The sequence below is a fragment of the Sturnus vulgaris genome, chromosome W (genome assembly GCF_052056855.1).
Source record: "Sturnus vulgaris isolate bStuVul1 chromosome W, bStuVul1.hap1, whole genome shotgun sequence".
NCBI classification, from domain to species: Eukaryota; Metazoa; Chordata; class Aves; order Passeriformes; family Sturnidae; genus Sturnus; species Sturnus vulgaris.
Genome location: NC_142282.1, coordinates 45,336,882 through 45,356,579, shown reverse-complemented (window position 1 = coordinate 45,356,579; position 19,698 = coordinate 45,336,882). Strand labels below are relative to the sequence as shown.

General features: G+C 38.4%; 1 protein-coding gene across 6 annotated transcripts in view; it reads left to right on the top strand.

Annotated features, from left to right (window-relative positions):
• Positions 1–17,755, top strand: part of LOC148220236 (spindlin-Z-like) — a 98,739-nt gene extending 80,984 nt beyond the window's left edge. For all 6 annotated transcript variants that reach the window (XM_088155470.1, XM_088155472.1, XM_088155467.1 and 3 more), the window contains 3 exons: positions 10,737–10,990; positions 11,976–12,209; positions 14,047–17,755. In XM_088155470.1, the coding sequence (XP_088011596.1) occupies positions 10,737–10,990; positions 11,976–12,209; positions 14,047–14,246 (688 nt within the window). In that variant the 3' untranslated portion in view covers positions 14,247–17,755. The remainder of the gene's footprint in view (positions 1–10,736; positions 10,991–11,975; positions 12,210–14,046) is intronic.
• The last annotated feature ends 1,943 nt before the right edge of the window (positions 17,756–19,698 follow it).

The following is a 19,698-nucleotide window of genomic DNA, read 5'->3' as shown; positions in this document are numbered from 1 at the left end:
GCTGGCTGAATTTCTGAGACATTGCATTGCATTAACAATTTGACTTGTTTAAGAAACCATGTCGAGTTAAACAATATTTGTTGTTTGCCAGTTTTCCTAATTACAAATGGTCCAATTTAAAAAAATTCTAGTGCTCAGCATAACCAGTGGTTGGGTGGTAGGTGTTACAACATCAACATCAAGTTCTCCCCAGTATTTTATATTGTTTTTACTACACATGATTTTATAGGAAAATTGTACAGCAGTTAAATTTAGCCAACAATTCTAATTTTGAATTTCACAATATAAAACATGACCATAAAGTCCTGTGTCATAACTGTATGCAGGTTCAATGAGGGATTCAGCAATTAATTCACATGTTATCGTGACATCATCACCTTGTGTTACTATAAAGGGAGGAAAAAAAACATTGTTCTTGCTATCCAACACTAAGAGGGTGCTTCTTCATGTCCCTCGGCATTCTTCTGTGAAAAGTAAACACAGAGTCTGCCTCCAGGAGGCAGGAGATTAAAATGATGGAACTATACGGCATGTAGCATGGACTGGAATTCTGTTAACTTCCCAAGCATTCTGCTGCCCAAAAGTAAGCCACTGTGTACCTCCTTTAAACACAGCAAAAGAGTCAGTGTAGATGTAAACAAGAGAGGTATTCTGTACCTCAAGTTGGAAAACACTCCAAACAACTGTCAGCTCCCCAACTGCCCTGTATTTCCCCACCTTTCCCTCTCGTTTGGCAGAAGCATCAGTGAAACAAGAATTTTCTGATTGTTCAGGAGAGAAAGGAGGGGCTACTTTAATTACCAAGGCAGGTTTGTCATGGCTATTAGCCAAGCTCTCAGTTTCTTGTATTGCCAGATTTTTTGCAGCTCCTTCTGTTACTGAGAAGATGTTACAGTAATGTTCTATCTGGGCATACCACTTCCTAACTGAGGATCTCTGGGCCACCCCGTGAGGTGCAGGGGTCTCAATAATGACTGTGATGTGTTTTCTCCAGAACACTAATAATCCTGGAGCTTGTTGGAGCTCTTTCCTGGATTCAGGCAATTTAATTTGATCCAAGGAGGTTAGAGTGTCAGGTGGAATATATGTCATTCCTCCTTTCCACCAAATTCCCAAGAACTTCACCTCCCAAGAAGGTTTTTGAATTTTCTCTGGGGGAATTTGTAAGTCAAGGCTTTCCAAATGAGAGATTATTTTCTGTTGGATATCTCCCACTATTTTTATTTCATTTCCTCCCACAAGAATATCATCAATATATTGATAAACAGCTATATTGTCAGGATTGGGTATCTTTTCTAATTCCTGGGCTAAAGAGTGGTGGGCCAAAGTGGGGGAATGTTTATACCCTTGGGAAAGCCTAGTGCTGGTGTATTGCTTTGGCTCAACTCCCAGAACCTGTGGAGGAGATTGCTTTGGTACATTGTTCAAAACTTGTGGAGAATGTTGCTTGGGGGGTGCATCATTGATATAATCATATTCCATTTTAATCACAGGTTTCAAGTTAGGGCAGCAGTGTCCCCCACAATTTTTTGTCAAAGTTAGGTCTTTTTGAGGGTATATTTGATTAATGTGAACAATTTCCTTCTCCTGTGTTTCTTTCGGTGAGTCAGCATGCTTTGAATTTTTGGCTCGTTCTACTCTTAGGGCAGCTCGTAACAAATGATTCTCATTCCTTTCTTCATCTAATTGTTTTTTGCCAAATTTGAACGAGGTTTTGTAAAGAGTCTATAATTGTGTTTTCCTCACTTCTTCGCTTAGAGCGAGTTTCTATAGCTGCCATAAGACAAGCTTCCAAAACTGAGCAGAGTATGATTTTATTTTTGCCCAGTTTGAACTTTGATTCATGTTGCAAAGAACATATTCTATCAATCACATTTTCTAGATTAAACCAATTATTGTTCTCCCATTCCTCCCCACCCTGGGATGGTCTGGTGCTATACTTAGCTAATAGAGCATAAAATGCAGCTTTATCTGTTACAGTGGAATTCTCAGTCATTTTGTGAAGGGATAGGTAAAAACCACAACAGGGAGGTCTATTGCTTAAGTTACACACAACAAAACAGCTTTCACTGCGTGCCCCCCTTCGCTTCCCTGTGAGGGTGAAGAGACCAAACTACTTGGGAGGCACTCCTTAGTTACAAAACACCAGGTTGTCTCTTCACTACACCAAGTAGTCAAACATCATAAAACAGCAACAATGACAACAACAACAGTGTCCCGCCTTTTGCACCAGTAGATCTTTTGTGAAATTCTGACGACAGAGCCCTCAAGCGAGTCTGGGGATGCTTTACACCAAGGTGTCTGCAGTCTGAGGGAAATCAGAATTGCCCCCCTTGCTTTCTAGACAGGCTCACCCTTTCAAGGTGGCCAGCTAGGTGTGGCTGGAGTAAGACTTCCTTCCCCTGCTACAGAATACACACAACCTTGCATCCCTTCTGTCTGCCAGAATATCATGTCCGTGACGCCAATTTAATGTCAGGATCCTCTATTAATACAGAGAGGGGGTCGTGATGGTTCGTTTGATCTCTGAGGTGCAAACAGGCAAAATGCAGGGGACAAAATCAGTTTATTCAACAACAGCAATGCATTTTTATTAAATGCCAACAACTCAGTTGCGATAGAGGGGAGAGATATAGGAAACAAAGTATAGAGAGAGAGAAAAAGAGGGGGATGGGAAAATAGCTACCAACGAGACGAGACGGACGTCCTCAAGGGCCAGCCAATGGACGGGTCTTCATCTGTGGGGAGATCTCAAAGGCTTCTCCAGAGGGTCACTTTTTTATAGTCCTTTTCCAAAGCGAGTGGTGGTTGGCCAAGAGGTTGGGAGATTTGTGGGCCATTGTAAGGTGCTCCGAGACAGAACATGCAGTGGTGCTCCGAGAAGCAGCTGTAGGTGCATTATCTGTTTGAAGGCACTGTACTGTAGCAGCACAGCAAGCACAGTGCAGCAGCAAAAAGTCACTTGGTCAGCATCCACCTCGACCAGGCCAGAACTCCTGTTCAGAAGCGGGTGGGGGTCCTTGGGATAGCCTCTATCCTCCCAACAGTCGTGAGGCATATGAGGGAACTCCGGACCAACTCTTACAAGGTGTCACCAAGTTGGCTGTGAGTGTTGATTTGCTGGACTGTAGAAAGACTCTGCAGTGGGATCTGGAAAGATTGGATCAATGGGTCAAGGTCAATTGTTTGAGGTTCAACAAGGCCAAGTGTTGGGTCCCGCACTTAGGTCCCAACAAACTCCATGCAACACTATGGGTTAGGGGAAGAGTGTCTGAAAAGATGCCTGGCAGAAAAGGATGTGGGAGTGTTGGTTGACAGCCAGCTGGACATGAGCCAGCGTTTGCCCAGGTGGCCAAGAAGGCCAATGGCATCCTGGCTTATATCAGCAATAGTGTGGCCAGCAGGACTAGGGAAGTGATTGTCCCCTTGTACTCTGCACTGGTGAGGCTGCAGCTTGAGAACTGTGTTGAGTTTTGGGCACCTCATTACAAAAAACACATTGAGATGTTGGAGTGTGTCCAGGGAAGGACAATAAAGCTGGGGAAGTGTCTAGAGCACAAGTCTTATGAGGAGCAGTTGAGGCAACTGGGGTTGTTTAGCCTGGAGAAAAGGAGGCTCAGAGGGACCTTATATCTCTCTACAGCTACCTGAAAAGAGGTTGTAGTGATGAGGATGTTGGTCTTTTCTCCAAAATAACAAGCAGTAGTTTAGCCAGGGGAGGTTTAAAATGGATATTAGGAAAAATATCTCTGCTGAAATGGTTTTCAAGCACTGGAACAGAATGACCAGGGAAGTGTTGGAGTCAGTATCCTTGGAGGTATTGAAAAGATGTGTAGAGGTGTTGCTTAGGTGGTGGGTTTAGTGCTGGCCAAATTGCCAGTGTACCCACTAGAATTAATTACTCATTTCCTGCTGTGAGATAGGATTAGGAGAAAAAGCAAAGCAGGCTCAAACTTTAAAGGGTATAAAGGAAAACTATTAACAGAAACTAAAAAATAATAAGAATCAGACTAAAACCTTCAGAACACTTCTCCCCCCACACCCTCTTTTCTCTCACACTGACAATGTACAGAAACAAATCAGTCAGTTTACCACCTCTAAAATAGTCTTTTGCCAGTTCACTTAGGGAAAGGAGTCTCTCTCATTATGCTATGGAGACTTCTCCACAAGAAAACAGTTCTCTCGTGGCTTCAATGTCACAGCGAATCCACCACCAGGGAGAATGGAAATCTGATCACTGTGTAAAAGTCCCTCCCCTCGATTTACAGCTTTTCCCACAACTGTTTTCAAGGGCCATGTCAATTTATGGGGTACTATTTTAAGGACGAACTGTTCAAAAGCAAAGGTTCTCTTTATTCTGGCTCTGAAATTATCTTCATCTCTGGGAACCAAGGTCGTCTTCTTCTTTCCCTGGGGGCAAAGAGTCTTCATCACTCTTCTCTCTCTTTCTGTTCAAGCTTCTCATCAAATCACAGCTACTTCAACATCTCCTTGCTTCAGCACTGGTGCCTCTGCTCATGGCTGTGGTTAGAATGCTTCATCCCCCCAAATGCATTCCATGATTTACAGGGAAAAAGTCTGATGTATCAATCATATCTTTACCATAGCCTTACAACAGAATTACAGTCCAAGTTAGAGCATCTTCTCATCCTCCTATCTGGGATTTTACTCTTCCTTTTTTACTGACCTTGATGTCTCCATGTTGTTTCTCTGTGTCTTCACTCTGTCCTTTTCTTTCACTCAAGAGAGAGAATCAATGTTTGCAGGTTTAATCTGTGCAGTGAAAGAGTTCATATCTTGCCAGAGGCCTGCAGAGTGTCATGTGACCCCTGCCGAGTGGTGATCAGAGCTGCTTATGATGGAGAATTTTTCAGCAGCCATGCTGGGGGCCTGGGCCAGAACGGCAGTAGCTGCTTTGGGGGGAGGGGGTGGTCAGGATATTCACAGCCAGGCCAGAACTCAGAGGCAGCACCCACAGGCCAATGGCTTCCCCTCCCCCTTGCCTGGTGGTTTCTGGCAAAACTCAGCAGTGGAAGCATTTCAGCCGTGCCGCAGGCCTGCCTGGCTGCGCTGGGGGGAGGAACCCAGCCCAGCCAGGGCTGCAGCAGAGGCAGGGCCCGGCTCTGTCCATGGGCAGTGCTGGGTCTGGCCTGGCCAGACTAGTTACCTACTGAGAAGCCAGAACCAAAAGAGAGATTCCTGGGATTTGTTCGTTTTAAAATGTGTGTTCACAGAGGCGTGTTCAACTTCCTCCATGGTTTAACAGGTTGTCAGTTCTCAAAACCTATCACTGATTGTTTTTTGTCAGACATAGAAGAAGCTCTCACCAGCTTCTCTCAGAAAAATCACTTCCATGGGTTGGCTTCAATGCAAAACCAGCACAGGACATGGTTAAGTGGTGGACTTGGCAGTGTTAAGTTTGCAGGTGAACTCAGTGATCTTAAAGGTCTTTTCCAACCTAAATGATTCTATAATTCCTTTGAAATAAGAGGATCTGAAACTTAGTGGAATTGAAGGACCTTTTACAATGAGTGCATAACTGAAGCACCAGGAATTGTTTTCAGGACTTGGTATTATTTGCTTTTCCTGGCTCTGTGTGTTTTATGTATGTACGACGACTTAAATTTTGAATGCCTAGGGCTTTGAAATGTTATTCCAGTCTTTAGGAACAAAACTTTGTGAAATTTTAAGGATAATTCTAATAAAACAGAAGGGAAACATTTTGGATTTTCTCATAATACCATCTCAAAATTTACATCCTTTGTGTTCCTATGCTTATCACAGAAACAACATACTATTAATTTAAAAAGAGGTTTGAGAAAGTTGCTTATTATCTTATATGGAAGTATACTGGTCATGGTTATTACATACCCATTTTTTAAAAGGGTAGTACTGAGTTTCCTGGGAACTACTGACCAGTCGGTCTTACCTCTATGCCCGGTAAGATCATGGAACATATCTGCCTGGAAGACATATTTAAATATATGGAAAACAGGGAGGTGATTAGAGATGGCCAACATGGTTTCAGCAAGGGCAAGTCATGCCTGACTAATCTAGTGGCCTTCTATGATGGGGTGACTGCATCAGTGGACAAGGGAAGAGCAACTGATGTTATCTATGTGGACTTATTTGTTCTAATTTGGAGAGACATGGGTTTGATAGATGGACTGTTGGATAAGGAATTGGCTAATGACTGCATTCAAACTCAACAGCTCAATGTCCAAGTAGAAACCAGTAATGAGTGGTGTCCCTTAAGGGTCCATACTGGGACAAGTAGTGTTCATTATGTTTATCAACAACATAGTGCTGTTGACACACCTGAAGGACAGGATGCCATCCAGAGGGACCTAAGACAGGCTCAAGAAGCGGGCTCATGGGAATCTCATGAGGTATAACATGACCCAAGTACAAGGTGCTGCACCTGGGCCAGGGCAAACTCCAGTATCAATACAGGCTGGGGGATAAACAGATTGAGACCAGCCCTGCAGAGAAGGACTTGGGAGTGCTGGTGGATGAGAGGCTGGACATGAGCTGGCCATGTGCACTAGCAGCCCAGAAAGCCAATTGTATCTCGGGCTGCATCAAAAGTGTGGCCGGCAGGTAAAGGGAGGTGATTCTGCTCCTCTACTTGGCTCTTGTGAGACTCCATCTGCAGTGCGGCATCCAGCTCTGGGATCCCCAGCACAGGAAAGATATTGACCTGTTGGACCAAGTCTAGACAAGGCTACAAAGATGATTAGAGGGATGCAGCACCTCTTCTACGAGGAAAGGCTGAGAGAATTGGGGTTATTCAGCCTGGAGAAGAGAAGGCTTTTGGGTGACCTACTTGCAGCCTTCCAGTACCTGAAGGGAATTTGCAGGTTAGATGGGACAAGACTATTTACAAGAGCATGTAGTGACAGGACAAGGGGAAATGGGTTAAATCGAGAGTAGGTTTAGATTAGATATTAGGAATTAATTCATTGCTGTGAGGGTGGTGAGAAACTGGAACAGTTTGCCCAGAGAAGTTGTGGATGCCCCATCCCTGGAGATGTTCAAGGCCAGGTTGGATGGGGCTATGTACAACATGGTCTAGTTGAAGGTGTTGCTGCCCGTGGCAGGGGGGTTGGAACTAGATGATCTTCAAGGTCTTCCTCCAACCCAAACAATTCTATGATTCTATGATAAACAGTGGGATTGAGTCCACCCACAAGTTTACAGATGATACCAAGCTGAGCAGAGCAGTTGACTCACTTGTGGGAAGGGATGCCATCCATAGGGACCTTGAAAGGCTCAGTCCATGTGAGCCTCATAAAGTTCAACAAGGCCAAGTATAAGGTCTTGCACCTGGGTGAGGGAAATCCCCAGTATCAATACAGACTGGGGGATGAATGGATTGAGAGCAGTCCTGTAGAGAAGGACTTGGAGGTACTGGTGGATGAAAAATTGAATATGAGCTGGCAATGTGTGCTTGCTACCCAGAAAGCAAATTGTATCCTGGGATGAATCAAAAAAGTGTGGCTGGCAGGTCAGGAGAGGCAATTCTGCCCCTCTGCTCTAATGAGATCCCATGTGGAATACTGCATCCAGCTCTGAGGTCTCCAGTACAAGAAAGATGTGGACCTGTTGGAGTGGGTCCAGAGGAGGGCCATGAAAATGAAATCATAGGACTGGAACACCTCTCCTATGATGACAGGCTGAGAGAGTTGGGTTTGTTCAGCCTGGAGAAGAGAAGGTTCCAGGGAGACCTGCTGCTTTTCAATATATAAAAGGGGATTATATGAAAAGACAGGGACTTTTTACCAAGGTCTATATTGACAGGACTAAGGGCAATGGTTTTAAACTGAAAGAGGATAGGTTTAGATTCGAAATAAGGAACAAATTTCCTATGATGAGGGTTATGAGGCACTGGAACAGGTTGCCCAGAGAAGCTATGGATTCCCAATCACTGAAAAGTGTTCATGGTCAGTTTGCATGGGGTTTTGAGCAACCTGATTTAATGAAAGATGCCCATAGCAGAGGGTAGAAGAATTTGTTCTAAATTCTTTTTAAAGGCTGATCATTCTATAATTCTGTTGTTTGTCAATTAGAAATCTGTTTTCTTTCTTATTACATGTTCAGTAGGAAGCAAAAATAGTTCTTCTTTGGCAATTTATTTGTTTGAAAATCATATTTCCTGCTATAACAAATAGTAATACAAATGACAATGAGTGGCTGTCCAGTAGTACCAGACTTCAAACAAAGGAAAACTTGAACTGCAAGTGTACTTAGCTGCTCCTTGATTTGTAATTGCATTTATGATGCTTTTTGCTCTCTCCAAGGTGTTTTAAAAGGTAGTGACCAAATTGAACTGTATTGTGTAGCTTTTTTTGTCATATTTTTTAAGTGACTGAAGCTTTTCACTTAATTGTGCAAATTTAAATGTTATGATTTATAAGCAGAAAGTGAAATTAACTGTGTGGTTAAACATGAACACTATTATTTTACCTTTTTCAACTTTAACTTTTTAACTTCAGTAGCAGTTGGTTTTATTCTGTTGATGCCTTGGGTTTTAGCTTTTATATTTTTCCAGAATCTCTGCTGCTTAGTGTGTAACTGAAAGTTTATATTAGGTGTTAGTAAGTTCTCTTCACAGGGTAGTTAGACAAAGCAATCCCTTCCTAGCTAGAGAATCAAGGACAACCAGTACCCAAAAAGCATAAACAACAGCTAAGGGAAAGGGGCAAGCCAGGGGGCTATGATTTCATGGCCTGGGGCTGTTGTTGGATAATTGACCCCAATATGTAGATGAACTAAAACTTATAAAAGTGTAAAAACTCTTGACTGGGATCCATCTTGGATTTGATTTGGGTGTAGCCCCAGCCAGGCTCTTGCACTGCCCAAGGTGTATCCTTTCAATAAATACCTATTTTATTCCTTTTGCTCCGTCTAGTCTCTGTTCCAGGTCAGCCTTTCCAGGCATCACTGTGAGGATGCCTTAAAATGGAATTGCGATTCGTTAAAATTAAACAGATTAATTTAATGCAAAATAAAGTAATTTTAATTGTGCCCAAGAACCAGATTCTCTCAATCTCATTTATTCAGAATAAAACTCTTCAGAGACTTATAATTTTTTTAAAGTAAGACTTGAGCAAGAATGAGTATTTGAACATATGTTCAAGTTTCTGTGGAAAATTAGAACCAACTCTGCAGAGGAATTCCACTTAACTGGAAGAGATTAGCATTTGTATAATACTACTAACTTTGACAAGATAAATTGTGAATGCAGACTGACCTTAATCAGGTTAAATCATCACAGAAATTAAATTTGACAAAATATACTGTGGACCTCTACTAAGACTTTCATGAAGAATGAAAGTCTTGAGGTGGGACAAGTTGTTGAAGGAATTGTACATCTTGTTTTTAATAGTTATGATTACATCTTCAGCATTAGTAATTTTATATACTGTTTTTATTGGTTTTTAAGACTCATGAGACTTCATTGATAAGATTGTTGTTTGTGCCTTTTGGATCTCTATCATACATGGGCTGTTCTTTGAGCTTTCATTGTTCCTAGAGACATTTTTCTTTGGTCACTGTCACTAATCTAAGGATGGATGTTGTTTTCTGCAACTGTTTTTTCTTTTTTTAGATGTTGTTTTTAAGCATGCTTCTAATGTGTATATTACCATTTAAATGAAGAGTACTATAACTGGTAATTAATCCAAAAATTTATTTTGGAATTAGCTAACATTCATGAGAATTTTAATCAGGCAACCCACTAAGTATCACTCTAGTAATGAATATGCATATTGTAACATGCTAAATAAAGATGATTATACACATTTATCACCAATGTAATGTTATAATGTTCGTGTTTCTTCATATGTTGTATTCACAAATGTCAAGTTACTGTTTGAGTTTATTTAACTCAATAGAATAAAACTTGTGTAACACTGTTTTAGTGGGTTGAAACTGTCAAATAGCTTACATGACTGTTTATCAGAGCAACTGCCATTCACCAGAAGGAATCTTCCCGTGCAAGTTAGATTACAAAAATGAGGAAGGGTAAAAGTATATTTAATCTATTATCTGCTTTAAAAATTATCACTTCTCTTGCTGTGACATTTGCATATAATTTTTCTTGTGTTGTACTAAAAAGGAATGTTAGAAAAATGTTGTTGCTACCATGTGCCTTTAAAAACACTTGAAGTCAAAGATACCTGTAAGTGCAGAGGGAAGTGAAATTTCCTTCAGGTGACAAGACAAGTTAGGGAAAACAAATCCTCTGAAGAATTTTAATCAACCACCACTAATGTTTCCACTGAAGTCTTCCTACTGGAGTGAGGAAATTATGTTTACCGTTCTGCGGAGAGCAACAAAGTAGCCAAAGTATATACTATTAGGTGACATTGCTCTTTCAGAGATGATTTAGGATTTTAACAAGCAAGTTTTACTTTTGATGTCCTGTGTAGCAATGCCTAAAATAGTTCTTTTGGCTTAAGCAAACTAGTTTTAGAAACTACTATTATTAAAGCAACCTTATACAAAATATTGAAAGTATTACACTACTTTTCATTGTGGATTTTTTCTTTTTCCAGGGCAATGTAGTATTCTTTATACCCTAATTTGAATAAGGTGCACTAAGCTGTATAAATTAATGTATCTTATATTAATATATAATAATAATATATTGCCTTCCTAAAGCATGCAACTCGTGTCCAGAGTAGAATTTTGAGTATGTACTTGTTTAATGTTATGTTTGTATCTGTGCACAGAAAGCATAGAAACAATGTTGGACCAAGCAAACCTATTTCTCAGCCACGAAGGAACATTGTAGGCTGCAGAATACAGCATGGCTGGAGAGAAGGGAGTGGACCTGTAACGCAATGGAAGGGCACAGTTCTTGATCAAGTTCCTGTAAATCCCTCCCTCTATCTTATAAAATATGATGGATTTGATTGTGTGTATGGACTAGAACTGCACAAAGACGAAAGAGTTTCAGCACTTGAAGTCCTTCCAGACAGAGTTGGTAAGAGGTTTTTTTCCTATATATGCATATGTTGTCACAACATTTAAATTTTAATAAATTACTTTTCAGTACATGGCAGATAATCTAAATGCTCTGTTCAATTTTTATTTTTTTTTAGTTCACAAAGTTTTGATGATAGCAGAGAGATTAGTGCTGTGTCTTGTCTTTAAATGGTATGCAGAAAATTCTGTGGGTTTTCTTTTTGAGAGTCTTATCCCTAATGAGCTTATGTACATGTAGTGTTGATATTTCTATTAAAATTTAATCTCTGAGCCAGCTGAGAAATGTCCTGGCTATGCTGTCTTGTGTGTGTTTGACATTAATTATGTGTTTGGTTGGGGATTTTTTTCATGTGCTTTCACTAAGTATTAATACAAGAGAAGGGGAAAAAAGCATTTTCTAAGTGAAATAACATAGTAACTAGTAACAAGGCTTTATTGCTTTTATAATTAACACAGAATTGTTAAACTGCAGGTGTTTCAAAACACTAAAGTTCAAAGTTTGACCTAATATTTTTTTTTTCTGAATGGAATCAATTCTTGGGTTTCCTGACTGCAAAGAAATTGGTAGCAGTCTCTAGAATGGGGTTAGGGGGAACCACACCTAACACCTTCATTAATAACTTCATACAGCTGCTCTGTGATTTAGCCTCCCCTCCTCCCCCTCTTTGGTATAAATATTTAAAATACAGATGCTATTCCTTGCTGTGGCTTATATTGGTCTCCCTTTACCTTGCATTATGATAGTGTGATTGGGGGGGTGCAATGATGGAAAATGTCAATAAAGAGTGTTAACATGTTAAAATAATTCTTCAAGTTCTGCTGTTCTTCGGTCTTCAACTCTGAAATGGGCATTATTTGTTTTTTATGTGAATTGACTAACTTTCAAATTAATTTATTCATGAATCTGGATAAAGATTATTTTTTGTAAAGATTTATTTCTGTACTTTTTGAATGGACATACTTATGAACTGCTACCATTTCAGCTTCATCTCGAATTAGTGATGCCCACCTGGCAGACACAATGATTGGCAAAGCTGTGGAACATATGTTTGAGACAGAGGATGGCTCAAAAGATGAATGGAGGGGGATGGTCTTGGCTCGAGCTCCTATTATGAACACATGGTTTTATATTACCTACGAAAAAGATCCTGTGTTGTATATGTACCAACTCTTAGATGACTATAAAGAAGGTGACCTTCGCATAATGCCTGATTCTAGTAAGTAGACTGGTTACTTTTTTCTTCTGAAAAGTGGCATCCCTCTGTATTATTATATAGCTTATGGGTTATATATGGAAAAGAGAGTTGACAAACAAGTATCTTTTAAAGTATCAAAAATAGCAAAGGTTACAACACAACTGAAAAAAACAACTGTATTAAACAATTTCAGAAATATTTTTCTTGAGTCAGTGGTGAAATATGCAATAAATACTGGAGAATCATTTTCCATTATAACTCCTAATTCTGATAAAGATATACATACTGTTATGAAGAAATTACACTTAGTTTTTTTCACATGGACAAACTAGAATCTTTCCATTGCTATTGTCTTACAAAAGCGTCACAAATCAAGGACTTGTATTTTTGAAGCAGTTGTTATAAAAATAATGTTTTGGGGCTAACTAAAATAGGTTATTTAATTTGGTAAGCATCATCAATTTGGAAAGTTTTTGAATAGTTTCTTGGAGGAAAGAAGCACTAGTCTTTTCAAAATTCATTTTCTCTCATGTTTAAACATAAACAGGAAAAAAATTTCAATAGGTTAGGAGGGATATTTTTTCTTCCTTTTTTAATGTGAAAGTTATTGTCTTTTTTCTATAAATATTTTTTGCAGAATCAGTGTTGTTCAAGGGATTTCAGCAAATATAAAAAGAAAAAGAAGAAAAAAGTTTGTCGATAATATTGTAATCTCACTTGTCTTGTGCCTCAAAAGTGCTTCTTTGACAGAGAGGCAACTTTGGCTTTAAAGTAAATCATTAACTTGATAGCCAAACAGCAATTATGCAATGCACTACATAAATATCATTAAAAATTAATTCATTGAGTTTCTGAGACTGTCTTCCTTCGGATCTAGCACTGGCTGAGCAAACAAGTGGGACTTATTTGCATAACCTCTGTAGTAATCCTATAGTTTTATATTTTTTCCAGCCTAACAAAAAGCAACTTATCTGTGGCCTGAGAGAGAACCACAAATGTTAATAGAAAAACTGACTTTCATTATTAAAAAACCAAAGCAGGCTCTTTCAGAGTTGGCACCCCAAAATACCTTGCAATTAATTTTTAAATTCTGCTTTGCTTTCTTCTTTCTTAGAAAAATAAGTTAAAAGACTCATGCTTCTCATATTTAAGAATTAAGTTTTTAATGTGTTTTTTTTTTCCTATCTATTGTGGGTCCCTTCCAACTCAGGATATTTTATGATTCCTTACCTCTGTTTTTAAGACACTCCAAACTATGAGCTACCTTCCCTGAATTTGGGTCCTTTACAGACAATGAGAATCGTCTCTTTAAGGATACTTCTGGGTAGATTTTGCTAGAAAAGCAAATATTAAACTTCTCAACAGTATCTATTCTAGTGTAAAATTGAAAGCTCCTTTTTAAAGCATTATTGATTAAGGAGGTTACACTTAGCTTGGAAGATGTGGTTTTGTTGCAATGACATATTTGCAATGACATTTTGGATAGTGAGTTCTAGTACACCTGCCTTTCTGTTGAATATACTCAGTGCCTTGTTCTGCTGGAGGCTCAAATTCAATTATCTATAAACAATTTTTGTAATTGATGTGTAAACCTTCATGTCAAAAGATTTACTTTTCTAACCAATTTAAGTGCTAATTTTTAATTCATAAAAGTGAAGACAGTATTACTTAAAAAAATAAAATCTGTGATTACTCTAAAAGCATGGCAATAGGCACATGTCTAAACAACTTGTTTTAGACATAATTTGCATTTTGAACTTGTGACTTTCTTAACTTATAAAGTAGTCTGCAGTTTTGTATATTGGAAAAAGAAAATCCATAAATGTCTACCAAAGTACATTTTATTTTCATATTACAGATGATTCACCTCCTGCAGAACGAGAACCAGGTGAAGTTGTAGACAGCCTGGTAGGCAAACAAGTGGAATATGCCAAAGAAGATGGCTCAAAACGGACTGGCATGGTCATTCATCAAGTTGAAGCCAAACCATCTGTCTATTTCATCAAGTTTGATGATGATTTCCATATTTATGTCTATGATTTGGTGAAGACATCCTAGACATCATCATGAACTTCTGCCAAATTTGTGGAACTATTAAATGTAAAATTTGTAGACACAGAATTGACTGTTTTTCAGTTGAATGAAAGCTTAAATGTCCCTGCGAACCCACAATCTCTGCCAGCAACTGTTTTGTTCTGAATAATACAAATGTATATGAACATGACACATCTTGTGTAAGAGAGCTCCTTTTCTTGAAGGAAATCAATATATTTGGGTGGTAGGGAGTTAAAAGCAAAGAACAGTTGCAAATTCAAGCTGTGTGAAGTGAATCTAGTATTGTAATCTAGATTTTTTCTTAGATTAACTTTTTCTTCAACCTTACATCACCTGTTCAACTGCCACATGCAAGTGTAGTTTGCTATTTTCCATATGCCTTCTTTTGCAACATTAAATTTAATTTCTTGGCTACTGGCAGTCCTTGTTTTCTGGGTTGGGACAGAGGTGACTTTTCTGAAAGGTTTAAACAGTTTGTGCAGCAGTAAGGAGTATCTAACGCAAGTAACATCAATTTACTGTGTTTCTACTCTGTTTCAAATTAAGTTTTTTAAGAACTTGCAGTACATGGAAATACTTGTATGTTTTTACTAGTCACAGGGCAGTAGGATATCGTGTTTGACTTATACACCTTTCAGTGAAAAGGCTTTAAACTATAAAAATATATTTAATCTGTATATCCAGTTAATTAGAAAATAAAGGTTAAGGGTCTGTGTTTACAAGTTGTAGGAACCAGTAAAATATACACAACAAAGCTGCCATTAATCCTAAAGGTTGTGCTCTGTTTTGTTATACACATTTCATAGCAGAATACAAGTGCTTGGTGCCACAAGTTTAACAGTATATAATGCTATTTAAGCAGACTTTGGACTACACATTGGCAATCAGTAGTCTCTCATTTAATATCAGAACTTAGCAACCTAGACTTAGAAACCTAGTATTAGTTAATCTTTTACACGGTAAATACAAGTTTATAGGGGAGGGGGTCCTTTTACACTGATGACCTCCTTTAGAGAAGGAGAAGCATTTGTTGCCTTCTCCCCAGTCTGCTGTATTCCTTTGTTTTGTGTTGGGGTTTGCTATTGTTTTTAACCATTTTTGTTCAAGAAGGCATCATTTCAATATATTCTATTTTTGTCTTTTCCACGTAAGGAGTGTCCAGACAAATCTACAGTTTAAACCTGTTGTTGCCTTTTGTGGTGTACTTGCTTTGAGGTATGCCATTAACATGAATTTCATTCTCAGAACACTAGAGTTTTGCATGCCAGTGGTGTACTATCTAATGGGAGCTATAGGCTATTTCAGTGGTTCAGTCATCTGCATTAGATTGTGGATGCAAATAATACCCCACAACAGCAGAATCCTTTCACAGTTTTAATCTTGCAAGATAGTTGTAAATCAAGGTTAGGGTATTTTGGGTTTTTTAAGAATAGCAACTTTTAAAAGCATCATAATTGTAATGAGGATCAGCACAGCACAGCAACAAAATTTTCATGTTGAAGCAGAGCTCTACAAGCTTCAAACTACTGCTTCACAGAAATACAGTATGTGAAGAATGTGAATACAGGCAACGCTATTGATGAAAAGGAAGAATACATAGATATCCAACCTTATGATATTAGTGGAAGGATGCAGGAGAGATACTGCTAATCAGAGATCAGGGGTCTGACCTCTATTGTGGGTATTAATATCAGACTCAGTGGCTTAAGTCCTTTTCTGTCCATTTTTTTGCCTGATTTCATGCTTTAGCCTTAAGGCTTGTGCATCATTATGCTGTTAAATGTTAATACTGTATAAATATGGTATCAATTCTTTGTCCCTTGCTACTATTTTGCATTATGTCCTGTATTTCATCATGGGCAGCCAAAGGCAGGCTATTGTCTTTCAGTTCACAACTTCTCAATCCAGTCTTTAAGCACCAAGTATCTGAGTCAGTAAATTTTCATTGTGTTTTCAACAAAATTAGCAGATTTGCAACATAGTGCTTTCATCCTGCAGATCTGTTATGTGCTTTCTATTGACTCTTAAGAGTCCTGCATGTAAATCTCAAAGCTGAGCCTGGCTCCATGAGCCCAAGTTGATATTTGTGGCACAAGAATGAGTGTATTGATTACACACAAAATACACTAATAACTTAGTACAATGAATTTTGAGCTTTATATCTAAGGATGTAACAACGAGGTTTGTTTTGAAATATTTGAGGTTTAGGTCTACTGGAACATTTTTATCATTTGGCTTGCATTTGTGAGGTTTTATGTTAGCCACTCTAATATACCACATATTTTGCTAATTAGAATATAATCTATACAGCATATACTGTCAAATTTTATGGTTGTTTTTAGATGTCCCCACTATCTGTTGCATGGGTTTTTTCTTTTCATCTTTTTTTTTCCTTAAGGTTTGTGTGGAGGGGTGTTTTTGGTTTTGTGGTTGGTTTTTTTAATAGCTTAAACCACCTTTTTGAGACTTGAGACTTATTCTACTCCCTGCCATCTGTTTTGGGCTTATTTTAGGCTCATGTTTCAGATCTGCATGCAGTGCTTGCATTACCCTAGTAACTACATGTTGGTCCCTTGTTTTAAGGGTTCAACATTACTTTCCAAATTTATCATAGGTCTTGTGATGACACAAGCCATGGATCTTTGTATAAAAGTTATTGGCCTCTCATTTACCTGCTGTAGTATTGTATATTGTGTGTGCATGATGTCGAGCTGCCATGGAAAACTTTTTAAAAGGAAAAAAATGACCTTAAATGCAGATCATCCTTTTTTGCATGCTTAGAAGGTTAGAACATTCAATGTAACAAACGGAAGTTGCATGTTATAATGTTTAGGTTTGGGGTTTGTTCTGTTTTTATTTTGTGTTCAGTTTTTTGTGAATTTCCTTATTGTGCTGTTTGAATGGTCGTTAATAGGATTAAATGCACCGGTGAGGCAAACATAGTTCCAACGAAAGGTAATTTTCCAGTTGTATGTATCATACAGCATTTGAAGGGACCATGTATTCTGTTAAAGAATAAATAAAATCATAATTGATAAATAAAACAATGATTTTTTTTTTCTTTTGAATGCCAAACCCTAAACTAAGTGGGACTACATAAAGACTGAAATACTTTGGGGAAAATCCTATTTATTACAATAGGTATACATCTTATTTAAAGTATTCTTTAAAGTGGAGGATTTATCTTCAAATAGAATAAATTACAGTTGGTCCAGGGAAAAATAATTATGGTAAAAAACAGTTTCTGGTTCCTTGAAAATGTTGTGCATTTTGTATTTTATATCATTAGTGCAATTTGGATGGTTCTTGGTATGTGTATAGTTCAAAGGTCTTCGTGTTCACATTTTAAAATTAAGTAGTGACTTCATCTTTAGAGCTTGGTTTCATTATTTTTATTTTCTTTGCATTTAGAAGTATGAACACTAAATCTGTTACTTAATTCTGTAAGTAATTTTTATAATTATGATGTAACTCTATCCTTAAAACATTTAAAATAAATCCTTTATGTGCAACTCATGACTTTAAATTTTATTCTCATGAGCAAAATGTAGTGATGCGACTTCAGACTGCAAATAATCAGTTTTTTCAGTATTTTAAAAGGCTTAGTATTTTAGTTGGGCCATGTGTGCTGGTATAATACTTTCCCCTAAGAAATAAGTTTGCTTGCTAAGTCAATTTTTTTTCTCATCTGTATGAATGTCAGTAAGATGGAATTTCACTGAGGTAAAGCATAATGCTTAAATTTTATTTCACAAAAAAAAAGAAAAATTCCTCTTCAGGGGTTTATGCAAGTCTATGAAGAAGCATCTTATTTCCAGAACACACTAGCTCACACTGTAAGCAGTAGTTCAGCAGTAGGGAACAGTAGAAGTGTTTGTCAGTGTTTAGCTGATAGATTGGACTGCTTTGAATTAATGGGCTTAACTAAAATTTGAATTTTATTTTACTCACTACATTAAAAAAAAAAAGCAGAATTTATCCAAAACTAGATATGATGAGCAGTGAAGAGAATAATAGCACAGTGCTGTGAATTTCCTTGAGGCACATAAAGTATTTCATACTAATCCATGAACACTTAATTATTTTATGTTGTTTAAGGTAAATTACCAAGCTTGATTTTGAATACTGAAATCTGATTATAGAGGGAAAAATCTTATAGGAATAGCCCAAAATATATTTTTGACACCAAGTTGCTGACACCTCTGGACAGTGGGAAAGAGTGCACCCTCAGCAAGTGCATAGGTGATGCAAAACTGGCAGGAATGGCTGATACACCAGAAGGTTGTTCTGTTATTGAGAGGTACCTTGACAGGCTGGAGAAATGGACTGACAGGAACCTCATGAATTTCAACAAGGGAAAGTGCCAAGTCCCACACCTGGGAAAAACAACCCCATGAGCCAGTACATGATGAGGGCTCACCAACTGGAAAGCAGCTTTGCAGTAAAGGCCTGTATGTTTGTAGCATCCTAGTGGACACCAAGCTAAACATGAACCAGCAATGTGTCCTTGTGGCAAAGAAGGCTAACAGCATCCTGTGCTGCATTGGGCTATTGTTGCCAGAAAGTCAAGGAAGGTGATCCTTCCCCTTTATTCAGCACTGGTAAGGCTGCATCTAAAGTACCATGGCCGGTTCTGGGCCCTCCAGTACAAGAGTCATGGACATTATAGAGAGAGACCAGTGAAGAGTCACAAAAATGAATAAAGGATTGGAGCATCTGTCTTATGCGGAAAAGCTGTCACCTGGCTTTATAGGGACAGACATTATTTTGGAAATCCTTGGCAGAATGATGATGAAACTAAATTGTAGTTACAATTAAAGTCTTATTTTTTACCAGACTTTTATGATCAGCATAGAATGGTATGATCAGAGTAGAACAGGTGTTTTAATAAGCAGAATCAGTGTAGCACAATTTTATAAGTAGCATAGCACAGAATTTCAAGGCATAGCTTAGCTTATGGCTTCTAATCACCTGGATCTTCTGCATGTCAGGTCAAATCTTAATACATGACTTTCCATATCAATATAACAATCATAATATAGGCTTGAAAGATGTAAAAGAATTTGAGTCACTAAATCCTCAGTAGAAGAAGATGATGTTGGCGGCATCCCTGACCATCAGAGGATCATAAGTTTTGCTGTCCAGCAGCTGTTTCAGTCCATGTCTCACTTAATACTTTTAACTGCTTGATTTTATAGGCAGTGCTATGTGTGCTGCTAAGCTTCCCTGTTCTGTATCGGGGTCACAACCACCTGATTGGCCAGGTGCCTGGGACCTTCAAGGCCAATAAGGAGGAGAGTAGTTGGCCTGGCACCAGGGAACCTGGAGACTGATAGGAAATGGGAGAAGTCTGCCTAGTGCACAGGACCTTCAAGGCCTGATGAGGGAAAATGGGACTGATATGTGCCCAGTTCAGTCACAGAGAATGACTATTTGCCTAATGGCATTAATTATG